The sequence below is a fragment of the Oncorhynchus masou genome, chromosome 31, assembly GCF_036934945.1.
Source record: "Oncorhynchus masou masou isolate Uvic2021 chromosome 31, UVic_Omas_1.1, whole genome shotgun sequence".
NCBI lineage: Eukaryota > Metazoa > Chordata > Actinopteri > Salmoniformes > Salmonidae > Oncorhynchus > Oncorhynchus masou.
This window is the reverse complement of record NC_088242.1, coordinates 58,734,162-58,758,250: the sequence shown is the minus strand read 5'-3', so window position 1 is coordinate 58,758,250 and position 24,089 is coordinate 58,734,162. Positions and strand designations below refer to the sequence as shown.

At 41.5% G+C, this 24,089-nt stretch overlaps 1 protein-coding gene across 5 annotated transcripts in view; it reads left to right on the top strand.

The window, feature by feature from the left end:
* Positions 1 to 24,089, top strand: part of fgd4a (FYVE, RhoGEF and PH domain containing 4a) — a 106,585-nt gene that overhangs the window by 41,361 nt on the left and 41,135 nt on the right. For 4 of the 5 annotated variants that reach the window (XM_064951514.1, XM_064951512.1, XM_064951516.1 and 1 more), the window contains exon 2: positions 20,960 to 21,043. In XM_064951514.1, the coding sequence (XP_064807586.1) occupies positions 20,960 to 21,043 (84 nt within the window). Of the gene's footprint in view, positions 1 to 11,542; positions 11,736 to 20,959; positions 21,044 to 24,089 lie in introns of those variants that run through there. The other variant, XM_064951515.1, reaches the window with a different exon arrangement.

Below are 24,089 nucleotides of genomic sequence, written 5' to 3'. Positions count from 1 at the left end.
ATAGGCTTGAGGTCAGGACAGGCAGGGGTTCAGTACTCAGGTCCAAGTCCAAACAGTACAAGGGGATAGGTAGGCTTGAGGTCAGGACAGGCAGGGGTTTAGTACTCAGGTCCAAGTCCAAACAGTACAAGGGGATAGGTAGGCTTGAGGTCAGGACAGGCAGGGGTTCAGTACTCAGGTCCAAGTCCAAACAGTACAAGGGGATAGGTAGGCTTGAGGTCAGGACAGGCAGGGGTTCAGTACTCAGGTCCAAGTCCAAACAGTACCAGGTGATAGGTAGGCTTGAGGTCAGGACAGGCAGGGGTTCAGTACTCAGGTCCAAGTCCAAACAGTACAAGGGGATAGGTAGGCTTGAGGTCAGGACAGGCAGGGGTTCAGTACTCAGGTCCAAGTCCAAACAGTACCAGGTGATAGGTAGGCTTGAGGTCAGGACGGGCAGGGGTTCAGTACTCAGGTCATAGGTAGGCTTGAGGTCAGGACAAACAGGTAAACAAACAGTACAAGGGGATAGGTAGGCTCGAGGTCAGGACAGGCAGGGGTTCAGTACTCAGGTCCAAGTCCAAACAGTACCAGGTGATAGGTAGGCTTGAGGTCAGGACAGGCAGGGGTTCAGTACTCAGGTCCAAGTCTAAACAGTACAGGTGATAGGTAGGATCAGGTTCAGGGTCCAAGTTACCAGGTGAGGTCAGGAGGACAGGCAGGGGTTCAGTACTCAGGTCCAAGTCTAAACAGTACAAGGGGATAGGTCAGAACAGGCAGGGGTTCAGTACTCAGGTCCAGAAACAGGCAGAGTTCAGGGTCCAAGTCTAAACAGTACAAGGGGATAGGCAGGCTCGAGGTCAGAACAGGCAGAGTGGTCAAGCAGGCGGTTTCGGTGTCAGGACAGGCATGGAAATAAACAGAGACTGGGGAAAAAGGATCTAGGAAAAACTGCTGGTTGACTTGGCAAAACAAGATGAACTGGCACAGAGAGACAGGAAACACAGGGATAAATACACCCGGGATAATAAGCGACACCTGGGGGGGGTGGAGACAAGCACAAGGACAGGTGAAACAGATCAGGGCATGACACAGAAGTCTAATATAATTCATCACTTCTCTTGTTTCATGGCACTGTGTGCACACGTAAGTCTTCTTGTCTGTGCACAAAAAAAATGTGCATGTCTATACAAAATACTAGGCTCCTGTCAATTGTTTCTTATGTACAAAGAAGATTCTCCCAAAAAATCTGCTGTTGATATGGCATTATAGGAGGACTGAATAGTTTGGAGCACGGGTGGAACTTTGGTTTTAGAAGTAGGGGGGACGTAATTATTATTATAAATGTTTTTATCCAGTCGGATAAACACACCAAACAACCTACCTGACCGCTCAGAGGCATCCGCATGATCCTAATGCACACTATTGCATCTTTTTGTGTCACATCCCAATGATAAAACTGGGTAGAGGCACAAAAAGTTGCGCCCCTGGTTTGGAAGTTTGTGTCTTTGGTAATCGGACGAAAGGGCGCTCTTTGAAAATGGTGATGGACTTGAACAAGCGAAATGCAGGTTTGTGAATAATGAAAAAGCCTCCAAAATAACCATTTAAAACCCCTATATTCATAGGATTATTTTGGCTAATGGACTAATTAAAAAGATGTACCTATGCGATGTTGCTAAACCAGGCTTGATGAGGGGAGGGGAGGCTATGCTTGTTTTTTAATTGAACTAAATGGTGGGAAACCTATAGTTTTTTAAAAATGTTTCTAAATACTAGATTCACCGACACAAAAGGCACATCTCTCCTTCCATGGGTACTGTGCATCATGGCTCAATAGGCTGTGATTCAGCTCTCAGAATCCATGCCATTACCCACTGCGTTACCACGAAGAACGTTTTTTTGTTGTTGTAGGTCTTCAAACTTCCCATTAGTGCTGCATGAAATTGTCATTTATTCACGTGTTTTTAAGGACACCTCAAATATTGCCACCCCAGGGCAAGCATGCTTATATTAGACAGGTGAATTGCTGAAATCTAGCATTATGGCTGGAAAATTCCAGTGCAACCGTTTATACATGACGAAATTGCTTAATAATGTGCGTTTGACACTTGCTCTTCCTTAACGCCAAAAATAGAGTCCAGAGAGCGAAAAGGACTGAATAGGCCATTTCAGTTTTCACATAGAAATAAGTTGCATTTGCAAAGTATTTTAAGAAACTGGAAAACATATCAAGCTAGTATTCTTATATTCTACACGTATTATCAGATGAACTGTTTGGTACAAATACTTATCAGACTGAAGATACAAATGCTGGTAAACACTCAAATACGTTTAGGTTTTTTTATCTCAAAAGTAGTGCACTGGGCCTTTACTAGTCATGTATTAGAGAACCTATATAGATGTTTTCAGAGTGGGTAAAATAAATTATTCTGCATCACCCCCCCCCCCAAAACAAAACACAAAACAAACTACTCAGACCATATTATATTTCAAAACTCGAGATTTGATAATGAAATAGATCAGTTGGTATAGCACTTGCCAGATGCAGTTGAGCCTACATTTAACAAATAATTAGCTTTTTTATTTTACTGGACGGAGGGTACCTACATCTGATGGTCATGGTGCTTTCCAGACAACTGGGAGTTAGGGAACAAAACAAGGTCATATCATGACATCCGTGATCTTCATGTCTGAAACTCAGAGCTCTAGAAAGATGCCAGAGTTTCTGACTTGGAATTCCGAGTTGGAATTTCGAGTCGTTTTTCCCAGTTATCATGAACGCACCGAAGTCGGAGAGTTCCGAGTTGTTTTGAACACAGTATTAGTCTCAGTAGAGGGTCCGCATCTCATGGTGCCTGCTCTCTCCTTCTTTTCCTATGGTGAGACCAACCAGAAAGAGTGGACACTGTCTTCCACTTGATGGCAAAACTCAAGTCACACTGGGTCTGTCTTGTGCACAAATTAATGTTGTTCCTATGACCAGAGAAAGTGAAATATTCTTCGATATTAAAGTAGACACGATGAGCTGCTAATCATTAAAAAAAATGCACAGCTTTCGATACAGTTGGCCAGGGACACAACCTTCACTGGGGACTGGGGGGGACAGTTTTATAATTGTAATGCAAAACGAGGCGACGGTGTGCTGAAGGACCATGCGGACGCCTCCGGGTGGCCAGGTAGGCTGATTGCAGTGTTTATTCGACTGGATAAAAATAATAATTTAATATGTTCTGGACATTCTGGACAGCAGCTACAATGCGAGAGAGTGATATATGATGGCTGTCTGTCGATTTTATCACACACTCAGAGTTCCTATATTAATCCCTTCTCCCAGAGTTCAGAGGGCCTTCATTCCTGTGTGTCTGGTTAAATCTTCATTATTGTCTCTGACTGTCTCACCACTCAATTTCACACCTGAATAGATAATAGCCTGGAGATCTCTCTGATATGGACTCCTTCTGTGTTCTCTCACTCACTCCCTCCCTCCTGCTCTTTCTCTCAATTAAATTAAATGTAAGGGCTTTATTGGCATGGGAAACATATGTTAACATTGCCAAAGCAAGTAAAGTAGATAATAAACAAAAGTGAAATAAATAATAAAAATGAACAGTAGACATTACAAAAGTTCCAAAATAATAAAGACATTTGAAATCTCATTTTATGTGCAAATAGTTATAGTAGAAAAGGGAAAATAAATAAACATAAATATGGGTTGTATTTACAACGGTGTTTGTTCCTCACTGGTTTACCTTTTCTTGTGGAAACAGGTCACAAATCTTGCTGCTGGGATGGCACACTGGTATTTCACCCAGTAGATATGGGAGTTTATCAAAATTGGCTTTGTTTTCAAATTCTTTGTGGATTTCTGTAATCTGAGGGAAATATGTGTCTCTAATATGGTCATACATTTGGCAGGAGGTTAGGAGGTGCAGCTCAGTTTCCATCTCATTTTGTGGGCAGTGTGCAGATAGCCTGTCTTCTCTTGAGAGCCAGGTCTGCCTACAGCTGCCTTTCTCAATAGCAAGGCTATTCTCACTGAGTCTATACATAGTAAAAGCTTTCCTTAAGTTTGGATCTTTCACAGTGGTCAGGTTTTCTGCCACTGAGTACTCTCTGTTTAGGACCAAATAGCATTCTGGTTAGCTCTGTTTTTTTGTTCATTCTTTCAAATCAAATCAAATTTATTTGTCACATACACATGGTTAGCAGATGTTAATGCAAGTGTAGTGAAATGCTTGTGCTTCTAGTTCCAACAATGCAGTAATAACCAACGAGTAATCTAACCTAACAATTCCAAAACTACTACCTTATACACACAAGTGTAAAGGGATAAAGAATACAGTATGTACATAAAGATATATGAATAAGTGATGGCACAGAACGGCATAGGCAAGATGCAGTAGATTGTATCGAGTACAGTATATACAGTGGGGCAAAAAAGTATTTAGTCAGCCACCAATTGTGCAAGTTCTCCCACTTAAAAAGATTAGAGAGGCCTGTAATTGTCATCATCGGTACACTTCAACTATGACAGACAAAATGACGGAAAAAAATCCAGAAAATCACATTGTAGGATTTTTAATGAATTTATTTGCAAATTATGGTGGAAAATAAGTATTTGGTCACCTCCAAACAAGCAAGATATCTGGCTCTCACTGTACATTTGCCCCACTGTACATATGAGATGAGTAATGTAGGGTATGTAAACAAAGTGGCATAAATAAATAAATATATTTTTGTTTTCTAATGATTTGGTTGGGTCTAATAGTGTTGCTGCCCTGGGGCTCTGTAGAGTCTGTTTGTGAACAGAGCCCCAGGACGAGTTTAAGATTACAGATTCATCTCTGTAGGTGATAGCTTTGTTATGGAAGGTTTGGGAATCGCTTCCTTTTAGGTGGTTGTAGAATTGAATGGCTCTTTTCTGGATTTTGATAATTAACAGGTGTTTGCCTAATTCTTCTCTGCATGCATTATTTGGTGTTTTACATGGAACACAGAGGTCATTTTTCAGAATTCTGCATGCAGAGTCTCAATTTGGTGTTTGTCCTATGTTGTGAATTATTGGTTGCTGAGCAAACCACAACCATTAAGGGCAATGGGTTCAAGTATTTTTAGCCAGATCCTAATTGGTAATGTCAAATGTTATGTTCCTTTTGATGGCATAGAAGGCCCTTCTTGCCTTGTCTCTCAACTCGTTCACAGCTTTGTGGAAGTTACTTGTGGCGCTGATGTTTAGACCGAGGTATGTATACTATTTTGTGTGCTCTAGGGCAATGGTGTCGAGATGTATATGTGTGGCCCTGGTGCACAACCAAGCAAGAGGCAAGTACATTAGTGTCTAGTTTGAGAAACCGACGCCTCATGAGTCCTCAACTGGCAGCTTCATTAAAATGGTAACCGCAAAACACCAGTGTATCGATCAATTAGTATAGCGGACCCTCATGCCAAATTGAGTCAAAAGCATTTTTGAAATCAACAAAGCGTGAGAAGACTTTTCCTTTGTTTTGGTATGTCTGTTAGTCTATTAGGGTGTGCAGGGTGAATACATTGTCTGTCATAGGGTCATTTGGTAAAAAAAAACTATTTGATATTTGCTCAGTACATTGTTTTCATTGAGGAAATGTACGAGTCTGCTGTTAATGATAGTGCAGAAGATTTTCCCAAGGCAAACAGGCAAAGTGTCAATACAGGACTAAGATCGCAAAGCATCAATACAGGACTCAGATCAAATCTTACTACACTGGCTCTGACGCTCGTCGGATGTGGCAGGGCTTGCAAACTATTACAGACTACCAAGGGAAGCACAGCCGAGAGCGGTCCAGAGACACGAGCATACGAGACGAGCTGAATAACTTCTATGCTCGCTTTGAGGCAAGTAACACTGAAACATGCATGAGAGCATCAGCTGTTCCGGACAACTGTGTAATCACGCTCTCTGCAGCCCATGTGAGTAAGACCTTTAAACAGGTCAACATTCACAAGGCCGCAGGGTCAAACGGATTACCAGGATGTGTACTCCAAGCAGGCGGCAGGGTAGCCTAGTGGTTAGAGCGTTGGGCTAGTAACCGGAAGGTTGCAAGTTCAAACCCCAGAGCTGACAAGGTACAAATCTGTCGTTCTGCCCCTGAACAGGCAGTTAACCTAGGCCGTCATTGAAAATAAGAATTTGTGCTTATCTGACTTGCCTGGTTAAATAAAGGTAAAATAAATAAATAAAAATGCATGCGCTGACCAACTGGCAAGTGTCTTCATGTTTCAAGCAGACTAACATAGTCCCTGTGCCCAAAAACAGGTAACCTGCCTATATGACTACTGAACATAGCATTCACATCTGTAGCCATGAAAGGCTGGTCATGGCTCACATCATCACCATTATCCCAGAAACCCTAGACCCACTCCAATTTGCTTATGCTTTTCATTGACTACAGCTCAGCATTCAACACCATAGTGCCTTCAAAGCTTATCACTAAGCTAAGGACCCTGGAACTAAACACCTCCCTCTGCAACGGGATCCTGGACTTCCTGACGAGCTGCCCCCGGTAACAACTGATCCTCAGCACAGGTGCTCAGTCCCCTCCTGTACTCCCTGTTCACTCATGACTGCACGGCCAGGCATGACTCCAACGCCATCATTAAGTTTGCTGATGACACAACAGTGGTTGGCCTGATCACCGACAACGATGAGACAGCCTATAGGGAGGAGTTCAGAGACCTGACCGTGTGGTGCAAGGACAACAACCTCTCCCTCAACGTGATCAAGACAAAGGAGATTGTGGACTACAGCAAAAGGAGGACCGAGCACTCCCCCATTCTCATCGACGGGGCTGTAGTGGAGCAGGTTGAGAGCTTCAAGTTCCTTGGCATACACATCACCAACAAACTAACATGGTCCAAGCACACCAAGACAGTCGTGAAGAGGGCACGACAAAACCTATTCCCCCTAAGGACACTGAAAAGATTTGGCATTGGTCCTCAGAATCTCAAAAGGTTTTACAGCTGCACCATCGAGATCATCCTGCCTGGTATAGCAACTGCTCGGCCTCCGACCGCAAGGCACTACAGAGGGTACTGCATATGGCCCAGTACATCTCAGGGGCCAAGCTTCCTGCCATCCAGGACCAGGTGGTGTGAGAGGAAGGCCCTAAAAATTGTCAAAGACTCCAGCCACCCTAGTCATAGACTGTTCTCTCTGCTACCACACGGCAAGTGGTACCGGAGCGCCAAGTCTAGGTCCAAGAGGCTTCCTAACAGCTTCTACCCCCAAGACTCCTGAACAGATAATCAAATGGCTACCCAGACTATTTGCATTGCCACCATTCTACACTGCTGCTACTATCTGTTATTATCTATGCATAGTCACTTTAATACTCTACATGCATGTACATATTACCTCAATTACCTCGACACCGGTGCCCCTGTACATTGACTCTGTACCCCCTGTATATAGTCCCGCTATTGTTATTTTACTCCTGCTCTTTAATTATTTGTTAATTTTATCTCTTACTTTTTTCAGGTATTTTCTCATAACTGCATTGTTGGTTAAGGGCTTGTAAGTAAGCATTTCACTGTAAGGACTGTTGTATTCGGCGCATGTGACAAATACAATTTGATTTGATTTAAGATTGCTGTTGAAGCATATCCTCCCATGGTATTTATTGGGGTTAAATTTGTCTCCACTTTTTGTGGATTGGGGTGATCAGTCCTTGGTTCCAAATATTGGGTAAGATGCCAGAGCTAAGGATTATGTTAAAGAGTTTAAGTATAGCAATATTTTATAATTTCATTGAGGATACCATCAACACCACAGGCCTATTTTGGTTGGAGGGTTTATATTTTGTCCTGTAGTTCATTCAATGTATTTAGAGAATGCAGTGGGTTCTGGTAGTCTTTAATAGTTGAAAAGAGAAGCGGTTTACCTATACATCTCCGTTTTGGATAACTCTTTGTGTTGTTTGTTTAGTATTTTCTCAGAAGTGGTTAGAGTATGGATTCTTCAATTACATTGAGCTGATTTCTGACGTGCTGTTCCATCTTTTCCCGTAGTGTATTTCTGTATTGTTTCAGTGATTCACCATAGTGAAAGCGTAGGCTCAGGTTTTCTGGGTCTTTACGTTTTTGGTTTTGGATAGGTTTCTCAATTTCTTTCTTATATTTTTGCATTCTTCATCAAACCATTTGTCATTGTTATTCATTTTTTCTCTCTGCCTCTCCCTCTTGCTACCTCTCCCTCTTGCTACCTCTCCCTCTTGCTACCTCTCCCTCTTGCTACCTCTCCCTCTCTCTGCCTCTCTGCCTCTTTTTCTCTTTTTGTGATGCTAATCTCTGTAATGTTAAACCAGACACAACTTCTCCCTCTGATGATTTAACAGGAAGTGTTTAGCAGGGGGAGTGTTCAGGTTCACCTCTCCAGGTCGCTGTGTTCCCTAATTAGAGCTGCGTTCAAGACCATGCAGAGACTGAGTTTGTTGTTGTACCAGACTGTGGTTCATTGAGTACCTTGTAATGTTAGTGTGTGCGTGACTAAGCCTATCACCTCTCTGACAAGACAGAGGGGCTCATCTGTTCCCTATCTCCCCCGACCAGCATGCATACTCTGATTGGAGGGATGTGCCTGGGCATATTAACTATCTGGTCATAACTGTGTTTGTGCAGAGAAGTGATGCAAATGAGGCCTAACTTACTGTTCATTTGCATTTCCTTACTGTGGATGAGCACTGTATTATCTGTCTTATGGTTATGTTTTATCAAGTTAGAGCCGGTTTTAATGGCATTCATGTTTCATTTGAATGGAGGAGAATGACTGCAAGTTCTCCTCTGTGTTGTTGATTCTATCATGTTTATAATGCCATAGTCAACTGTTAGATTTGTGCCTGATTGCGATGATACTAGATCTCATGCCTTTGATCACCTGGCCTGAGAGGGATAGTGTGACACACACACACCAGTGTTGGACAGTGACATTTAAGATTAGGAGGACAATTATTGTTTTTACAGCATAATGGATGACTGTCATTCATATTCCATTCACCCAGCTCAATGTAACATCGATAGGTTTAGGCTACTACATGATACCTGAATTTGCCCTATAGCCATCATGAGGTTGCTACAACCTAGCCTAAAAATGTTCATTTTCATAGCAACCACATACAGCATCATCACTTTGCTCGTTGTATAATTCCTTCTTGCATCAACGCACTCTCCTCCTCTTACCTTTTCCCTTCAGTGCACAACACAACAGCTGTCTGTAACCATATCAAGAACCTCTCCAAGTCAAAAGTTCATACGAGCCTACATTGTTGTCCATAGCCACGAGAAGTAGGGGTGCTGAGGGTGCTGCAGCAGCCCCTGAAAATTCTGAATAAAAAAATATTAATAAAAAAAGTATATATATTTTTTCAATATAATTTTTCATAAAAGTAGCTTAATTTGGTAAATAAGTGAAAGGTTAACTAAAAAAATACAATGAAATATGCAGTACCACTCAAAGATTTGGACACACCGACTCATTCCAGGGTTTTTCTTTCTTTAACATTTTCTACATTGTAGAATAATAGTGAAGTCATCAAAACTATGAAATAACACATGGATTAATGTAGTAACCAAAAAAGTGTTAAACAAATCAAAACATATTTGAGATTCTTCAAAGTAGCTACCTTTTGCCTTGATGACAGCTTTGCACACTCTTGACATTCTCTCAACCAGCTTCATGAGGTATTCACCTGGAATGCATTTCAATTAACAGGTGTGCCTTGTTAAAAGTTCATTTGTGGAATTTCTTTCCTTCTTAAAACTTCTTATGGGCAGGTGGAACTGTAGCGTCCCACCTGGCCAACATCCGGTGAAAATGCAGAGTGCGAAATTCAAAAATACCAAATTCAAATATTTAACATTCTTGAAAATATATATGTTATATGTCAAAATAAAGCTTAACTTCTTGTTAATCCAGCCGCTGGGTCAGATTTCAAGAAGGCTTTACGGCGAAAGCAAACCCTGCGATTATCTGAGGACAGTGCCCCACATACAAACACATGAAAATCATATTTCAACCAGGCAGGTGTGCCACAAAAGTCAGAAATAGCTATATAATTAATACCTTACCTTTGAAGATCTTCTTCTGTTGGCACTCCAAAATGTCCCAGAAACATCACAAATGGTCCTTTTGTTTGATAATGTCCTTCTTTATGTCCCAAAAATGTCAATTTATTTGGCGCGTTTGATTCAGAAATACACCGGTTTCAACTCGCCCAACAAGCCTACAAAGTATCTAATAAGTTACCTGTAAACTTGGTCCAAACATTTCAAACAATATTTCTAAGCCAACCTCAGGTACCCTAAAACGTAAATAATCGATCAAATTTAAGGATAAAAACAACGTGAAGCTCACTCCAGTTCACGCGCACCAAAACAGTAGAATCCACCTGGAGTGACACTTACAATGAATAGGACTACTTCTTTGTTTCTCAATAGAAAAACATCGAACAATTTCTAAAGACTGTTGACATCTAGTGGAAGCCATGGGAACTGCAACCAGGTTCCTATTAATAAGGGGATCCCATAGAAACCCATTGGAAAATCCAATGACCTCAATTTTTGTTTTCCCTGGATGGTTTGTCCTCGGGGTTTCGCCCGCCATATCAGTTCTGTTATACTTTAGAGTGTTTTCTATCCAAACCTACCAATTATATGCATATCCTTGCTTCTGGGCCTGAGTAACAGGCAGTTTAGTTTGGGCACGCTTTTCATCCGGAGCTGAAAATACTGCCCCATACACGAGAGGTTAATGTGTTTGAGCCAATCCATTGTGTTGTGACAAGGTAGGTTGGGGTGGTATAAAGAAGATAGCCCTATTTGGAAAAAGACCAAGTCCATATTATTTAAAAAAACAACTCAAACAAGCAAATATAAAAATGACAGTCTATCATTACTTTAAGACATGAAGGTCAGTCAATCCGGAAGATTTCAAGAACTTTGAAAGTTTCTTCAAGTGTAGTCGCAAAAACCATCAAGTGCTATGATAAAACTGGCTCTCATGAGGACCGCCACAGGAAAGGAAGACCCAGAGTTACCTTTGCTGCAGAGGATAGGTTCATTAGTTACCAGCCTCAGAAATTGTAGCCAAGAGCTCTGATAGGTTGTCCTCTGGAACTCTATGGAATGGGGTGAGAACCATGAGTCTCCTAATTTTTGTATTGAAGTCAATGCACCCAGAGGAGAATGGAAAATAGCTGTCCTCCGGCTACTCCATGGTGCTACCCTAGAGAGTGCTGTTGAGGCTACTGTAGACTTTCATTGCAAAACAGTGTATTTTAATCAGTTATTTGGTGACATGGATATATTTAGTATAGTTTATCTAAAATGTGTAACTTTTTTAATGTCATTAATTTTTCTTTTATGAAATTCTCTGAGTAGGATGGTTCTCCTCTTCCCCCTCTGATGAACCTCCACTGACTCTCACACATGCACACACACACACACACACATTAACTGCAGGCCCCTCCCCCACCCGGTGACACCAGCAGCATTCTGGGAACCGGTTGTACAATGACAGACAGAGAGGGTAGAGCATTGAGGGTAAACAACACAAACACATCAACGCAGCAACAACCACCAGATGAGGAAACCTGCGACTAACCTAACTTAATTTGATCTGCTTTTCTGGTCAAACTTGGGCTGTGAGGGATTTGTCATGGAGAGGCAGTGTACTACGGACAGGCATGGGAAAACCCAGCCACACTGGAGAGGAGCTTACTCAGGTACTGTTCAGATATTATTGTTGAGTGTTGTTTTCTTTTTAAAACCTCAAACACACACACATTGTCAAATATAACCAGAAATAGATGCTCTATGTTGTAAACCTGCTGAGGAAGAGTAGTTTTGTGTAGATGGGGTTTTAAATTGTGAGTCTTAAAACAGAATAACGTGTGTACAGTATGCTGGATATGTTGACCCCCACAGTACTTAATGGGGGTCCGTAGTGCATCAGCACATCACACATTGTACAGTTCTGTAGTAGGGTTTAAACCTGATGACAAGTGATCTGTTTATCATGTGTAGATTCAGCCGACCCTCTCGCTAGCGATTCTCATGAAACCAGTTTTAACCATGGCAGTGGCAAATTAAGTTAGAAAACCATGTTGCATCTGCAACAACAAACTATCATTATGAAGACTAAGATGCTTAGTTTATGGCACAGTGTTTTACTTTAAATACATTTTACATTTTTGCCCAGATTTTTTTTTTATCCTCAAATTGTCATTGACAAACTGCGTCTGGATTAAATTCTTGGGTCATTTTATACAATTTTACTTAAGAAAAACCAAGGTTATTTGAATACAACCCCCGAATATGTTCCTGTTGTTTGCCCATAAAGCATAACAAATGCTATACTAGTTGAAGTTTACATTGAACTATAATATTTATTACATTAAAGCACAGTGTCTGTGGACATGTTTCTCATTCCCGCTTCATTTTTAGGTCCGTTTCGGTAATGAGAACTTTAATTTCAATATGATAATAAGCATCAGTTATTTAATTAAGCAGATGTTGTCAAGAAATATGAGCTTATAATTTTTTTTAAATATATATATATATATTTTAACTTAAAGCCACAATCTGGAGTTTGTTTTTCAGCAGAGAGCAACCCCGTTACTTAAAGGAGGTGTGTACATTTTGACATGTGTACCTGTTTTCGCACTTACCTATACTGTTGTTTGATATCCCAAGACAGTTTTTGGTCCATATCCCACATATTTAGATACTATATATGAATATCATGTTATACCATTTGCCCACAGGATCCCATTCAATGTAGAAATACATCTGAAATACCTTGGAATGACACATATCCACCTCCTAATACAGGATGTAAAGGTCCTCCCCGGGGAAATAAAAACGTTGAAGTCTTTTTTTTCCATGTACAAGTCCACTTTTGACTTTTGAAAGTACATGCACGTAATTGCAGTACTTCTACTAACATAAGGGGTATTTTAGTCAATTCCACTAAGATCAGTGATTTGAGTATTATGCAAGTCATTTGGGATTAACAAATGACACAATAAGATGAAGTATTGGGTTACTGAATCTCTCATAGAACTCGGTACCATTTTTCAATGGCAAACTATGCAACACTCATTCCCGAAACATGCATTGTCATCTCTGAAAACTGCTTGTCATTACCACAATATACCAATATTTAGGAAATATTAGGAAAAACGTAATGTTTACTTTGTAATTTTGTCTTAATCTGATAGTGTGCCATTTGTTCTTTTATCCATATATTTGTACATAAAAATAACATGTACACAAAAATAACAAGATTCAGAAAGGGATGTGTGAGAAATTACAAAATGCATTTTAATAATTTAATTGTAAACATATTTTTTTCAGTGTTGTTTACTTCAGGCCTTTTCATTAGGTGAGCAATGTTAAAAAATTATTACAAATGGATTTGTTTATTACTTTTTTGGACTTTGAAAACTGTTACGGTAATGATACTTTTTTTGCTTTGCTTGTTGTGTAAATTGTGGTAAGTTGCATAAAATCTGATCAATAAACATAGCAATAATTATGAAATAGATAAATACAGATCCTAATCTTAGTGATCCAACTAAGAGAAATTATTGTGTGGAAATGTGTTTCTTTTTAGTCAAAAATGTTTGGTCAAGTGCCAGTTTTGTGAGAATCACTGTGTTTTATAGCACTGCCTGAGGAAAGAGGAGAGGAAAGGAGGAGAGGATGGAGAAATGTTCAGAGGATGTCAATTATGCTTGTCAATGGCTCAGCGGCTCTGCTCTGCTTTCTGCTGACTGCGTGTGTTTACTGTTACTAGGCTGTTTTTAAAGAGGCATTTGAAATGTTAACACTGCAGGGACATGATGAGTGTGTGGCACTAGAACTGAATGGAGTGTGTTCACACACACACACACAACCAGGGTGGTGGAAGGTGCTCTATATCAAAATTTGTTCTATGTGCCGAATACAACAGGTGTAGACCTTACCGTGAAATGCTTACAAGCCCTTAACCAACAATGCAGTTTTTAGAAAATAGAGCTAAGAAAATATTGACTAAAAACAATTACGAGGCTATATACAGGGGGTACCCAGGGGGTACAATGTGTCGTGGTACAGGTTAATCGAGGTCATTTGTACATGTAGGTAGGGGTAAAGTGACATAGATAATAAACAGCAAGTAGCAGCAGTGTAAAAACAAAAGTTTCTATCTATATCAGACTGTGTCAGAGGAAGGCCCGTAAAAGGACTCCAGCCACCTAAGCCACAGAATGTTCACTCTAATACCGTCCAGGAAATGGTACCGGACCAACAGGCTCCGACACAGCTTCTATCCTCAAGTCATAAGACTGCGAAGTTGTTCATTAAATTGCTCTCATCATATGCTGCACTCTGTTCTTTATTTTACTCTTATTATTAACTATCTTGATGCCTAGTCACTTTGCCCTGCCTTCATGTACATATCTAACTCAAATACCTTCTACCTCTGCACATTGATCTGGTACTGGTACTCTCTGTATTTAGCTCCACATTGATCTGTAACTGGTACTCTCTGTATTTAGCTCCACATTGATCTGGTACTGGTACTCTCTGTATTTAGCTCCACATTGATCTGGTACTGGTACTCTCTGTATTTAGCTCCACATTGATCTGGTACTCTCTGTATGTAGTTCCACATTGACCTGGTACTGGTACTCTCTGTATTTAGCTCCACATTGATCTGGTACTGGTAGTCTCTGTATTTAGCTCCACATTGATCTGGTACTGGTACTCTCTGTATTGAGCTCCACATTGATCTGGTACTCTCTGTATTTAGCTCCACATTGATCTGGTACTCTCTGTATTTAGCTCCACATTGATCTGGTACTCTCTGTATTTAGCTCCACATTGATCTGGTACTCTCTGTATTTAGCTCCACATTGACCTGGTACTCTCAGTATTTAGCCCCACATTGACCTGGTACTGGTACTCTCTGTATTTAGCTCCACGTTGATCTGGTACTGGTACTCTCTGTATTTAGCTCCACATTGATCTGGTACTGGTACTCCCTGTATTTAGCTCTACATTGATCTGGTACTAGTACTCTCTGTATTTAGCTCCACATTGATCTGGTACTGGTAATCCCTGTATTTAGCTCTACATTGATCTGGTACTGGTACTCTCTGTATTTAGCTCCTCATTGATCTGGTACTCTCTGTATTTAGCTCCACATTGATCTGGTACTGGTACTCCCTGTATTTAGCTCCACATTGATCTGGTACTGGTACTCTCTGTATTTAGCTCCACATTGATCTGTAACAGGTACTCTCTGTATTTAGCTCCACATTGACCTGGTACTCTCTGTATTTAGCTCCACATTGACCTGGTACTGGTACTCTTTGTATTTAGCTCCACATTGATCTGTAACAGGTACTCTCTGTATTTAGCTCCACATTGATCTGGTACTGGTCCTCTCTGTATTTAGCTCCACATTGACCTGGTACTGGTACTCCCTGTATTTAGCTCCACATTGATCTGGTACTGGTACTGTCTGTATTTAGCTCCACATTGATCTGGTACTGGTACTCTCTGTATTTAGCTCCACATTGACCTGGTACTCTCTGTATTTAGCTCCACATTGACCTGGTACTGGTACTCGCTGTATTTAGCTCCACATTGACCTGGTACTGGTACTCTCTGTATTTAGCTCCACATTGACCTGGTACTGGTACTCTCTGTATTTAGCTCCACATTGATCTGGTACTGGTACTCTCTGTATTTAGCTCCACATTGATCTGGTACTGGTACTCTCTGTATTTAGCTCCAAGTTGATCTGGTACTGGTACTCTCTGTATTTAGCTCCACATTGATCTGGTACTGGTACTCTCTGTATTTAGCTCCACATTGATCTGGTACTGGTACTCCCTGTATTTAGCTCTACATTGATCTGGTACTAGTACTCTCTGTATTTAGCTCCACATTGATCTGGTACTGGTACTCCCTGTATTTAGCTCTACATTGATCTGGTACTGGTACTCTCTGTATTTAGCTCCTCATTGATCTGGTACTCTCTGTATTTAGCTCCACATTGATCTGGTACTGGTACTCCCTGTATTTAGCTCCACATTGATCTGGTACTGGTACTCTCTGTATTTAGCTCCACATTGATCTGTAACAGGTACTCTCTGTATTTAGCTCCACATTGACCTGGTACTCTCTGTATTTAGCTCCACATTGACCTGGTACTGGTACTCTTTGTATTTAGCTCCACAATGATCTGGTACTGGTACTCTCTGTATTTAGCTCCACATTGATCTGGTACTGGTCCTCTCTGTATTTAGCTCCACATTGACCTGGTACTGGTACTCCCTGTATTTAGCTCCACATTGATCTGGTACTGGTACTGTCTGTATTTAGCTCCACATTGATCTGGTACTGGTACTCTCTGTATTTAGCTCCACATTGACCTGGTACTCTCTGTATTTAGCTCCACATTGACCTGGTACTGGTACTCGCTGTATTTAGCTCCACATTGACCTGGTACTGGTACTCTCTGTATTTAGCTCCACCTTGACCTGGTACTGGTACTCTCTGTATTTAGCTCCACATTGATCTGGTACTGGTACTCTCTGTATTTAGCTCCACATTGATCTGGTACTGGTACTCTCTGTATTTAGCTCCACGTTGATCTGGTGCTGGTACTCTCTGTATTTAGCTCCACATTGATCTGGTACTGGTACTCCCTGTATTTAGCTCCACATTGATCTGGTACTGGTACTCTCTGTATTTAGCTCCACATTGTTCTGGTACTGGTACTCTCTGTATTTTGCTCCACATTGATCTATAACTGGTACTCTCTGTATTTAGCTCCACATTGACCTGGTACTGGTACTCTCTGTATTTAGCTCCACATTGATCTGGTACTGGTACTTCCTGTATATAGCTCCACATTGACCTGGTACTGGTACTCCGTGTATTTAGCTCCACGTTGATCTGCTACTCCCTGTATTTAGCTCCACGTTGAATTGGTACTCTCTGTATTTAGATCCATTCTTGTGTATTTTATTTCTCTTGTGTTACTATTTTTATTATCTTTTAAAAAAGACCTCTGCATTGTTGGGAAGGGCTTGTAAGCAAGCATTTCATGGAAAAGTCTCCACCTGTTATATTCGGCGCATGTGGCAAATAACATTTGATTCGATTTGACACACACTGCAGTAGAAGGTTAACACCACAGCTCTCAGGTGGTTGGCAGGTCATTTGCCCTGAAGGACATGATTGTTGGTATTTTTCCATACAAAACAAAACATAACCCTGATTCAAACATCCACAATGTGTTAGGCACAGTAACGGTGTCAGACACCTTCATCAGAGCTTTGTATAGTCACTCGTTTTTTCTTTCATAACATCTCTCATCACTCCTAATCGACAATGAATATCATTGTCACCTCTGTGTCGCCTGTCGTCTGACTGAATGGCTGTCATTGACAGTGTTCGTCCCCGTGCCCCATAACTGACCTATGGCTCCCATCACTCCTCAGGCCTGTCCAATCACTGGGCTGCACTGGACTGAGTGCGCCCGATTACAGCTCTGTTGTCCTGTGTTAGAACGTGATGAAGAACGGGTTACGCAATCAGGAACAAGGAACTGAAAAAACAAAGTGCAGTGACAGGAAGTGGAAGGTTGGGGTTAGAGCATCATGGGGCATTTTGGGTTGCCTTTCTCTGTCCCCAGCCTTCCAATGGGTGTTTTCACGGCTGCTATGGCAACACAGGTCATGTGCTGGTGTGGGATGGAGGGGCTCATAGTTGGCTGTATCGTGCTATGGGTTGAATGTCTGGTGGGTCAATAATTGTTTGGATAAGCTGCTTGTATGTCTGTCTGTCTGTCTGTCTGGCTGTCTGTCTGAGGTGTATGTTAACTTCCGACTTCAACTGTACGTACGGAAGTTTACATACACCTTAGCCAAATACATTTAAAGAATGGGAAATGTCAGAATAATAGTAGAGATAATTATTTATTTCAGCTTTTATTTCTTTCATCACATTCCCAGTGGGTCAGAAGTTTACATACACTCAATAAGAATTTGGTAGCATTGCCTTTAAATTGTTTAACTTGGGTCAAACGTTTCAGGTAGCCTTCCACAAGCTTCAAACAATAAGTTGGGTGAATTTTGGCCCATTCCTCCAGACAGACCTGGTTTAACTGAGTCAGGTTTGTAGGCCTCATTGCTCGCACACGCTTTTTCAGTTCTATAGGATTGAGGTCAGGGCATTGTGACGGCCACTCCAATACCTTGACTTTGTTGTCCTTAAGCCATTTTGCCACAACTTTGGAAGTATGCTTGGGGTTATTGTCCATTTGGAAGACTCATTTGCGACCAAGCTTTAACTTCCTGACTGATGTCTTGAGATGTTGCTTCAATATATCCACGTAATTTTCCTCCCTCATGATGCCATCTATTTTGTGAAGTTTACCAGACCCTCCTGCAGACAAGCACCCCCACAACATGATGCTGCCACCCCTATGCTTCATGGTTGGGATGGTGTTCTTCGGCTTGCAATCCTCCTCCTTTTTCCTCCAAACAGAACGACGATCATTATGGCCAAACAGTTCTATTTTTGTTTCATCAGACCAGAGTACATTTCTCCATGTGCAGTTGCAAACCATAGTCTGGCTTTTTTATGGTGGTTTTGGAGCAGTGGCTTCTTCCTTGCTGAGCGGCCTTTCAGGTTATGTCAATATAGGACTCGTTACCTTTTGGATATAGATACTTGTGAAGTTGCTAGACGAAACGGGTACACAAGGTCCTTTGCTGTTGTTCTGGGATTGATTTGCACTTTTCGCACCAAAGTATGTTCATCTCTAGGAGACAGAACGTGTCTCCTTCCTGAGCAGTATGACGGCTGCGTGGTCCCATGGTGTTTATACTTGCGTACTATTGTTTGTACAGATGAACGTGGTACCTTCAGGCATTTGGAAATGGCTCCCAAGGATGAACCAGACTTGTGGAGGTCTACAATTTTTCTGAGGTCTTGGCTGATTTCCTTTGATTTTCCCATGATGTCAAGCAAAGAGGGACTGAGTTTGAAGGTAGGCCTTGAAATACATCCACAGGTACACCTCCAATTGCCAAAACTATAGTTTGTCAACAAGAATTTTGTGGAGTGGTTGAAATTTTTTTAATGACTTCCGACTTCAACTGCATGTATGTACTGCTACTGTACTACGTGTGTGTGTGTGTGTGTGTGTGTGTGTGTGTGTGTGTGTGTGTGTGTGTGTGTGTGTGTGTGTGTGTGTGTGTGTGTGTGTGTGTGTGTGTGTGTGTGTGTGTGTGTGTGTGTGTGTGTGTGTGTGTGTGTGTGTGAACAGCTGGAAAGCCTGGCATCAGGAGTCCAGATGGTGGGTGTAGAAAGCCCTCTTTAATCCCTGCAGCCGGATATCTTACCCTCACACACACACACACACACACCCCCCTCCATGGCCCCACAGTAAGCATGTACTCTATTCCCCTAAATACTCTAAACTCACTTTCACTTTGGCAGTTTCCTCTGCACTGTAACATCAAGAATGTCTGGTTGATGTTAGTATTGGTCTTCAGCATCCTGACTCTTACTGTCGTAATGGCAAACGTTAGAATGTGGCTGCTGTTTGTGTTGAAATTTAAGAAAGATCGGAACATTTTGCGTGTGTGTGTATACAGTGCCTTCAGAAAGTATTCAGACCCCTTGACTTTTTACGTTACTCCTTATTCTAAAATGTATTAAATATTTTTGATTGATTAAATATTTTTTGTCATGGTCTGAGAGTTTTGACAAACTCCAAGCGGGATTTCATGTGCCTTTTATTGAGGAGTGGCTTCCGTCTGGCAACTCTAACATAAAGCCTTGATTGGTGGAGTGCTGCAGAGATGGTTAGTTTCTCTCATCTCCAAAGAGGAACTCTGGAGCTCTGTCAGAGTGACTATCGGGTTCTTGGTCACCTCGCTGACCAAGACCCTTCTCCCCCGGTTCCTCAGTTTAGCCGGGCAGGTAGCTCTAGGAAGAGTCTTGGCGGTTCCAAACTTCTTCCATTAAAGAATGGAAGAGGCCACTGTGTAATTGGGGACATTCAATGGTGCAGAAGTGTTTTGGTACCCTTCCCCAGATCTGTGCCCCGACACAATCCTATCTTTTGCTCTGACATGCACTGTCAACTGTGGGACCTTTTAATATAGACAGGTGTGTGCCTTTCCAAATCATGTCCGATCAATTGAATTTAGCACAGGTAGACTCTAATCAAGTTGTAGAAACATCTCAAGGATAATCAATGGAAACAGGATGCACCTGAGCTTAATTTTGAGTCTCATAGCAAAGGGTCTGAATACTTATGTAAATAAGCTATTTCAGTTTTTAATAAAAACCTGTTTTCTCTTTGTGGATTTTTATTTATTTAATCAATTTTAGAGTAAGGCTGTAATGTAACAAAATGTGGAAAAAGTCCAAGGGTCTGAATACTTTCTGAATGCACTGTATGTGTGTGGGCCTATCATGGTATTAATAGCATGGCTGTTTCCTCTTTAATGTTTTATGTGCATATGAAATGGCTCTGGTGAGTGTCTTTGCTCTCCCTAGTGAGGATGCCCTACATATCACATTCTAACTAATTAGAATGAAATCTCTGAGGGATGGAATATTATTTTATTTCCAAACAAATAAAATAATAACTCTCCCCTCATGTGAACCAGAGGACCAGAATTGCTCAAAATATGCATATAGCAGCTGTTCAGAATCCTGCAAAAGCTACACAAGAGATTCCAGAATTCGATCCTCTCTCTATCTCTCTCTCTCTCTCTCTCCTATTCAATAAATCATTGAGCTCTATAAACTACTTCAGGCTGGTTCCTCTTGCCCCTGTTCTTTCCATGTTGGGTGAATGTTTGGGTCTTACAGTACGTTACAGTAAACTTGATATATTAGCATTTGGTAACATTTGGACTTGTCATTGCAGAAAAGAAAGGCAAGCCCAGCTGTTTCCATTCCAAGAACACTGATGAGGAGGCCTGTGTCGGAGTGAAGATCGAACACGCTAAAGGTCAACTTGATCCCTTTCTCACTCTCAATATCACAATCTCCTCTTTTAATATTGCTATCTCTTATCCCCCCTCTCTCCTACTATTAGTTTCTGTTCATTAGCTACTGTAGTCTACTGTACTAAAAGAGGAGTATTTAACCTTTGTGAAATGACAGGCCCTACGGTGCTGTGTAGATGTAAGCATGGTGTGCTGCTCATTGTGCTGTGCTTTCCTTTTCTAAAAGCGTTCTCCTTCCTTCCCCCAGCCCGAGGTGATAACACTGTCAATGCTTCTCAGTTTAACCAAGTGTAGTCGTGTGATGTTAAGCCAATGCTGCGTTTGAGCACGGGTATGTGGGACAGAGTGTATGTCTGTTTTCTCTCTGTTTAGCGCAGAGAGAAAATGAAAGTAATAGAATGGAAGGGTGTCAACGAGGAATGTGGTCCCATCCAGATTAGATGAGCAGTGCAGAGGGAAGGGGAATGCATGCTGGACTGTAGAAATACTTCCCTTGGCAGCACACAGGTTCACAGAAAGTGTGTGTTGTGTGTGGGTGTGGCTTAAAGCAGTAATGCTGTATGAGTCTCTCCCTTCTGTGCCACATTTTCTCTGTATTTTGCTTTCTACCGTCCTCCCTCTCTTCTCATCTGCCAGTCTTCTTACCCCCGTTCTCTCTATGTTCGTCTGTCCTTTCCTTCTATTCATTGTATTTCTATTTCTTCCTCTGTGTTTATCTGCTGCCCCCCCTTTGAATACATGTCCTGTCATATGCCACCCCCCCTTCACTCTCTTTCTCCTTCCCTCCCTCCCTCTATCCATCTCTTCCAGTTTTCCCCATTGATCAGCCTCAGAGGGGGTAGCCTATAATCTAAAATTGGACTGTGAACTAGTGGGTGAGGGGAGTGTTCATCTGATGAAGGTCTGGGTGGTTCAACAGGCCTTACTGTAAATCCTCCTGTCTTTCATTCTGTCGGTCAGTCGGTCGGTCGGTCGGTCAGTCGGTCATCTGGTCTCTGGGAGTTCAGTCTGGAACTGCTACTCGAACACTGGGTTTAACTCTCCTTTTCACTACAAGGTGATTCCATGCCAGCATAGTCTGAAAATATTTGGGGTATCTCTGATTGTTCTGGCAATTCTCACATAGTTACTTCATTTGGAGGAAGGATGTTTCAAATGCTTTTTACATTTGTATAACAAATACTTATTGAGAAAATCATGATGAAAGTGGCAATTTTAGGCCCTTTTTAGACCTGTACATGCCTCCTATAAGACCTTATGATCCGTGAACCGTACATTTCACAGACAACATCTTGGTGTCATTATACTCCTTATAATGTTCTCTCAAATATGGAGTATTTCTAGATTCTGAAATACACATTTTTACATACATTTATTCAACAGTAAAAAATATGAATATCTCAAAACTACCCTTTTGGATATTGATTATTTTTTAGACATATTGTTTGGCACAATATACTCTTCAAACTGATCAAATATCCAGAGTGGCAGAGTGGGCTCTCTGGTACTTTTAAAGGCCAGGTAGCAGATAATGCACATGGTTGCAGGTTTTTAGACACTCGTTTTGTTGAGGGTCTTGAGGTCCTAAAGATTGTTAACCTTGTGTCTCCTTGGTAATAATATAGTAGCTACCATAGTATTAACGCTATGCATTAAGAAAGCATGCAATGAGATAGCTGCAGAGAGGAATACCTACTAGTCAGACTGGTTAATATAGAGATGGAAGGAAATGCCTGCCATACCCTCCATTCCCCAACAGCTGATGTCACAGGGTGTGTGTGTGTGTGTGTGTGTGTGTGTGTGTGTGTGTGTGTGTGTGTGTGTGTGTGTGTGTGTGTGTGTGTGTGTGTGTGTGTGTGTGTGTGTGTGTGTGTGTGTGTGTGTGTGTGTGTGTGTGTGTGTGTGTGTGTGTGTGAGAATAGAATACTGGCTTCCTGTGTTATACAGTAGGTTCTGTCTTGAGCTGACTGTTAGAATCTGAGAACCTGTACATCTGCGTTACACTGTTGAGAGAAATTCTGAAAGACACGGTGACAGACACACAGACAGATAGCCGACTATGCGGAAGCTCCACTCACAGTTCTCTGCACAGACTTCTGTGAAACGTAAGAAAGATAGTTTAGATCTATCTCAAACAACTTTTAGATCTCTTTACTTCTGTTTATACTTTCCATTGAACCTTTTACTGCAGGCTAAATCAGGGTCACACAGAGTGTTTCTTGGTAGTCTTAAATGTAACAGTATAGCTTCCATCCCTCTCCTCGCCCCTACCTGGGCTCAAACCAGGGACCCTCTGCACACATCAACTACTGCCTCCCACAAAGCATCATTACCCATCGCTCCACAAAAGCCACAGCCCTTGCAGAGCAAAGGGAACAACTACTTCAAGGTATTCAAGGAAGCATTCAGACCCCTTGGCTTTTTCCAAATTTCGTTACGTTAAAACCTTATTCTAAAATGTATTAAATTGTTTTTTATCCTCATCAATCTACGAACAATAGTTCATAATGACCAAGCAAAAACAGGTTTGTAAATTGTTTTGCAAATGTATAAAAATGTACATATCAAATGTACATAAGTATTCAGACCTTTTACTCAGTACTTTGTTGAAGCACCTTTGACAGCGATCACAGCCTCGGGTCTTCTTGGGTATGAAACTACAAGCTTGGCATATCTGTATTGTTTTCTGCAGACCCTCTCAATCTCTGTCAGGTTGGATGGGGAGTGTCGCTGCACAGCTATTTTCAGGTCTGTCCAGAGATGTTTGATCGGGTTCAAGTCTGGTCTCTTGCTGGGCCACTCAAGATTATTCAGAGACTTGTCCCGAAGCCACTCTTGCGTTGTCTTGGCTGTGTGCTTAGGGTTGTTGTTCATCAAAGATTTCTCTGTATTTTCCTCCATTTATCTTTCCCACGATCCTGGCTAGTCTCCCAGTCCCTGCCACTGAAAAACATCCCCACACCATTCTTCACTGTAGGAATGGTGCCAGGTTTCCTCCAGATGTGACTCTTGGCATTCAGGCCAAAGAGTTCAGTCTTGGTTTCATCA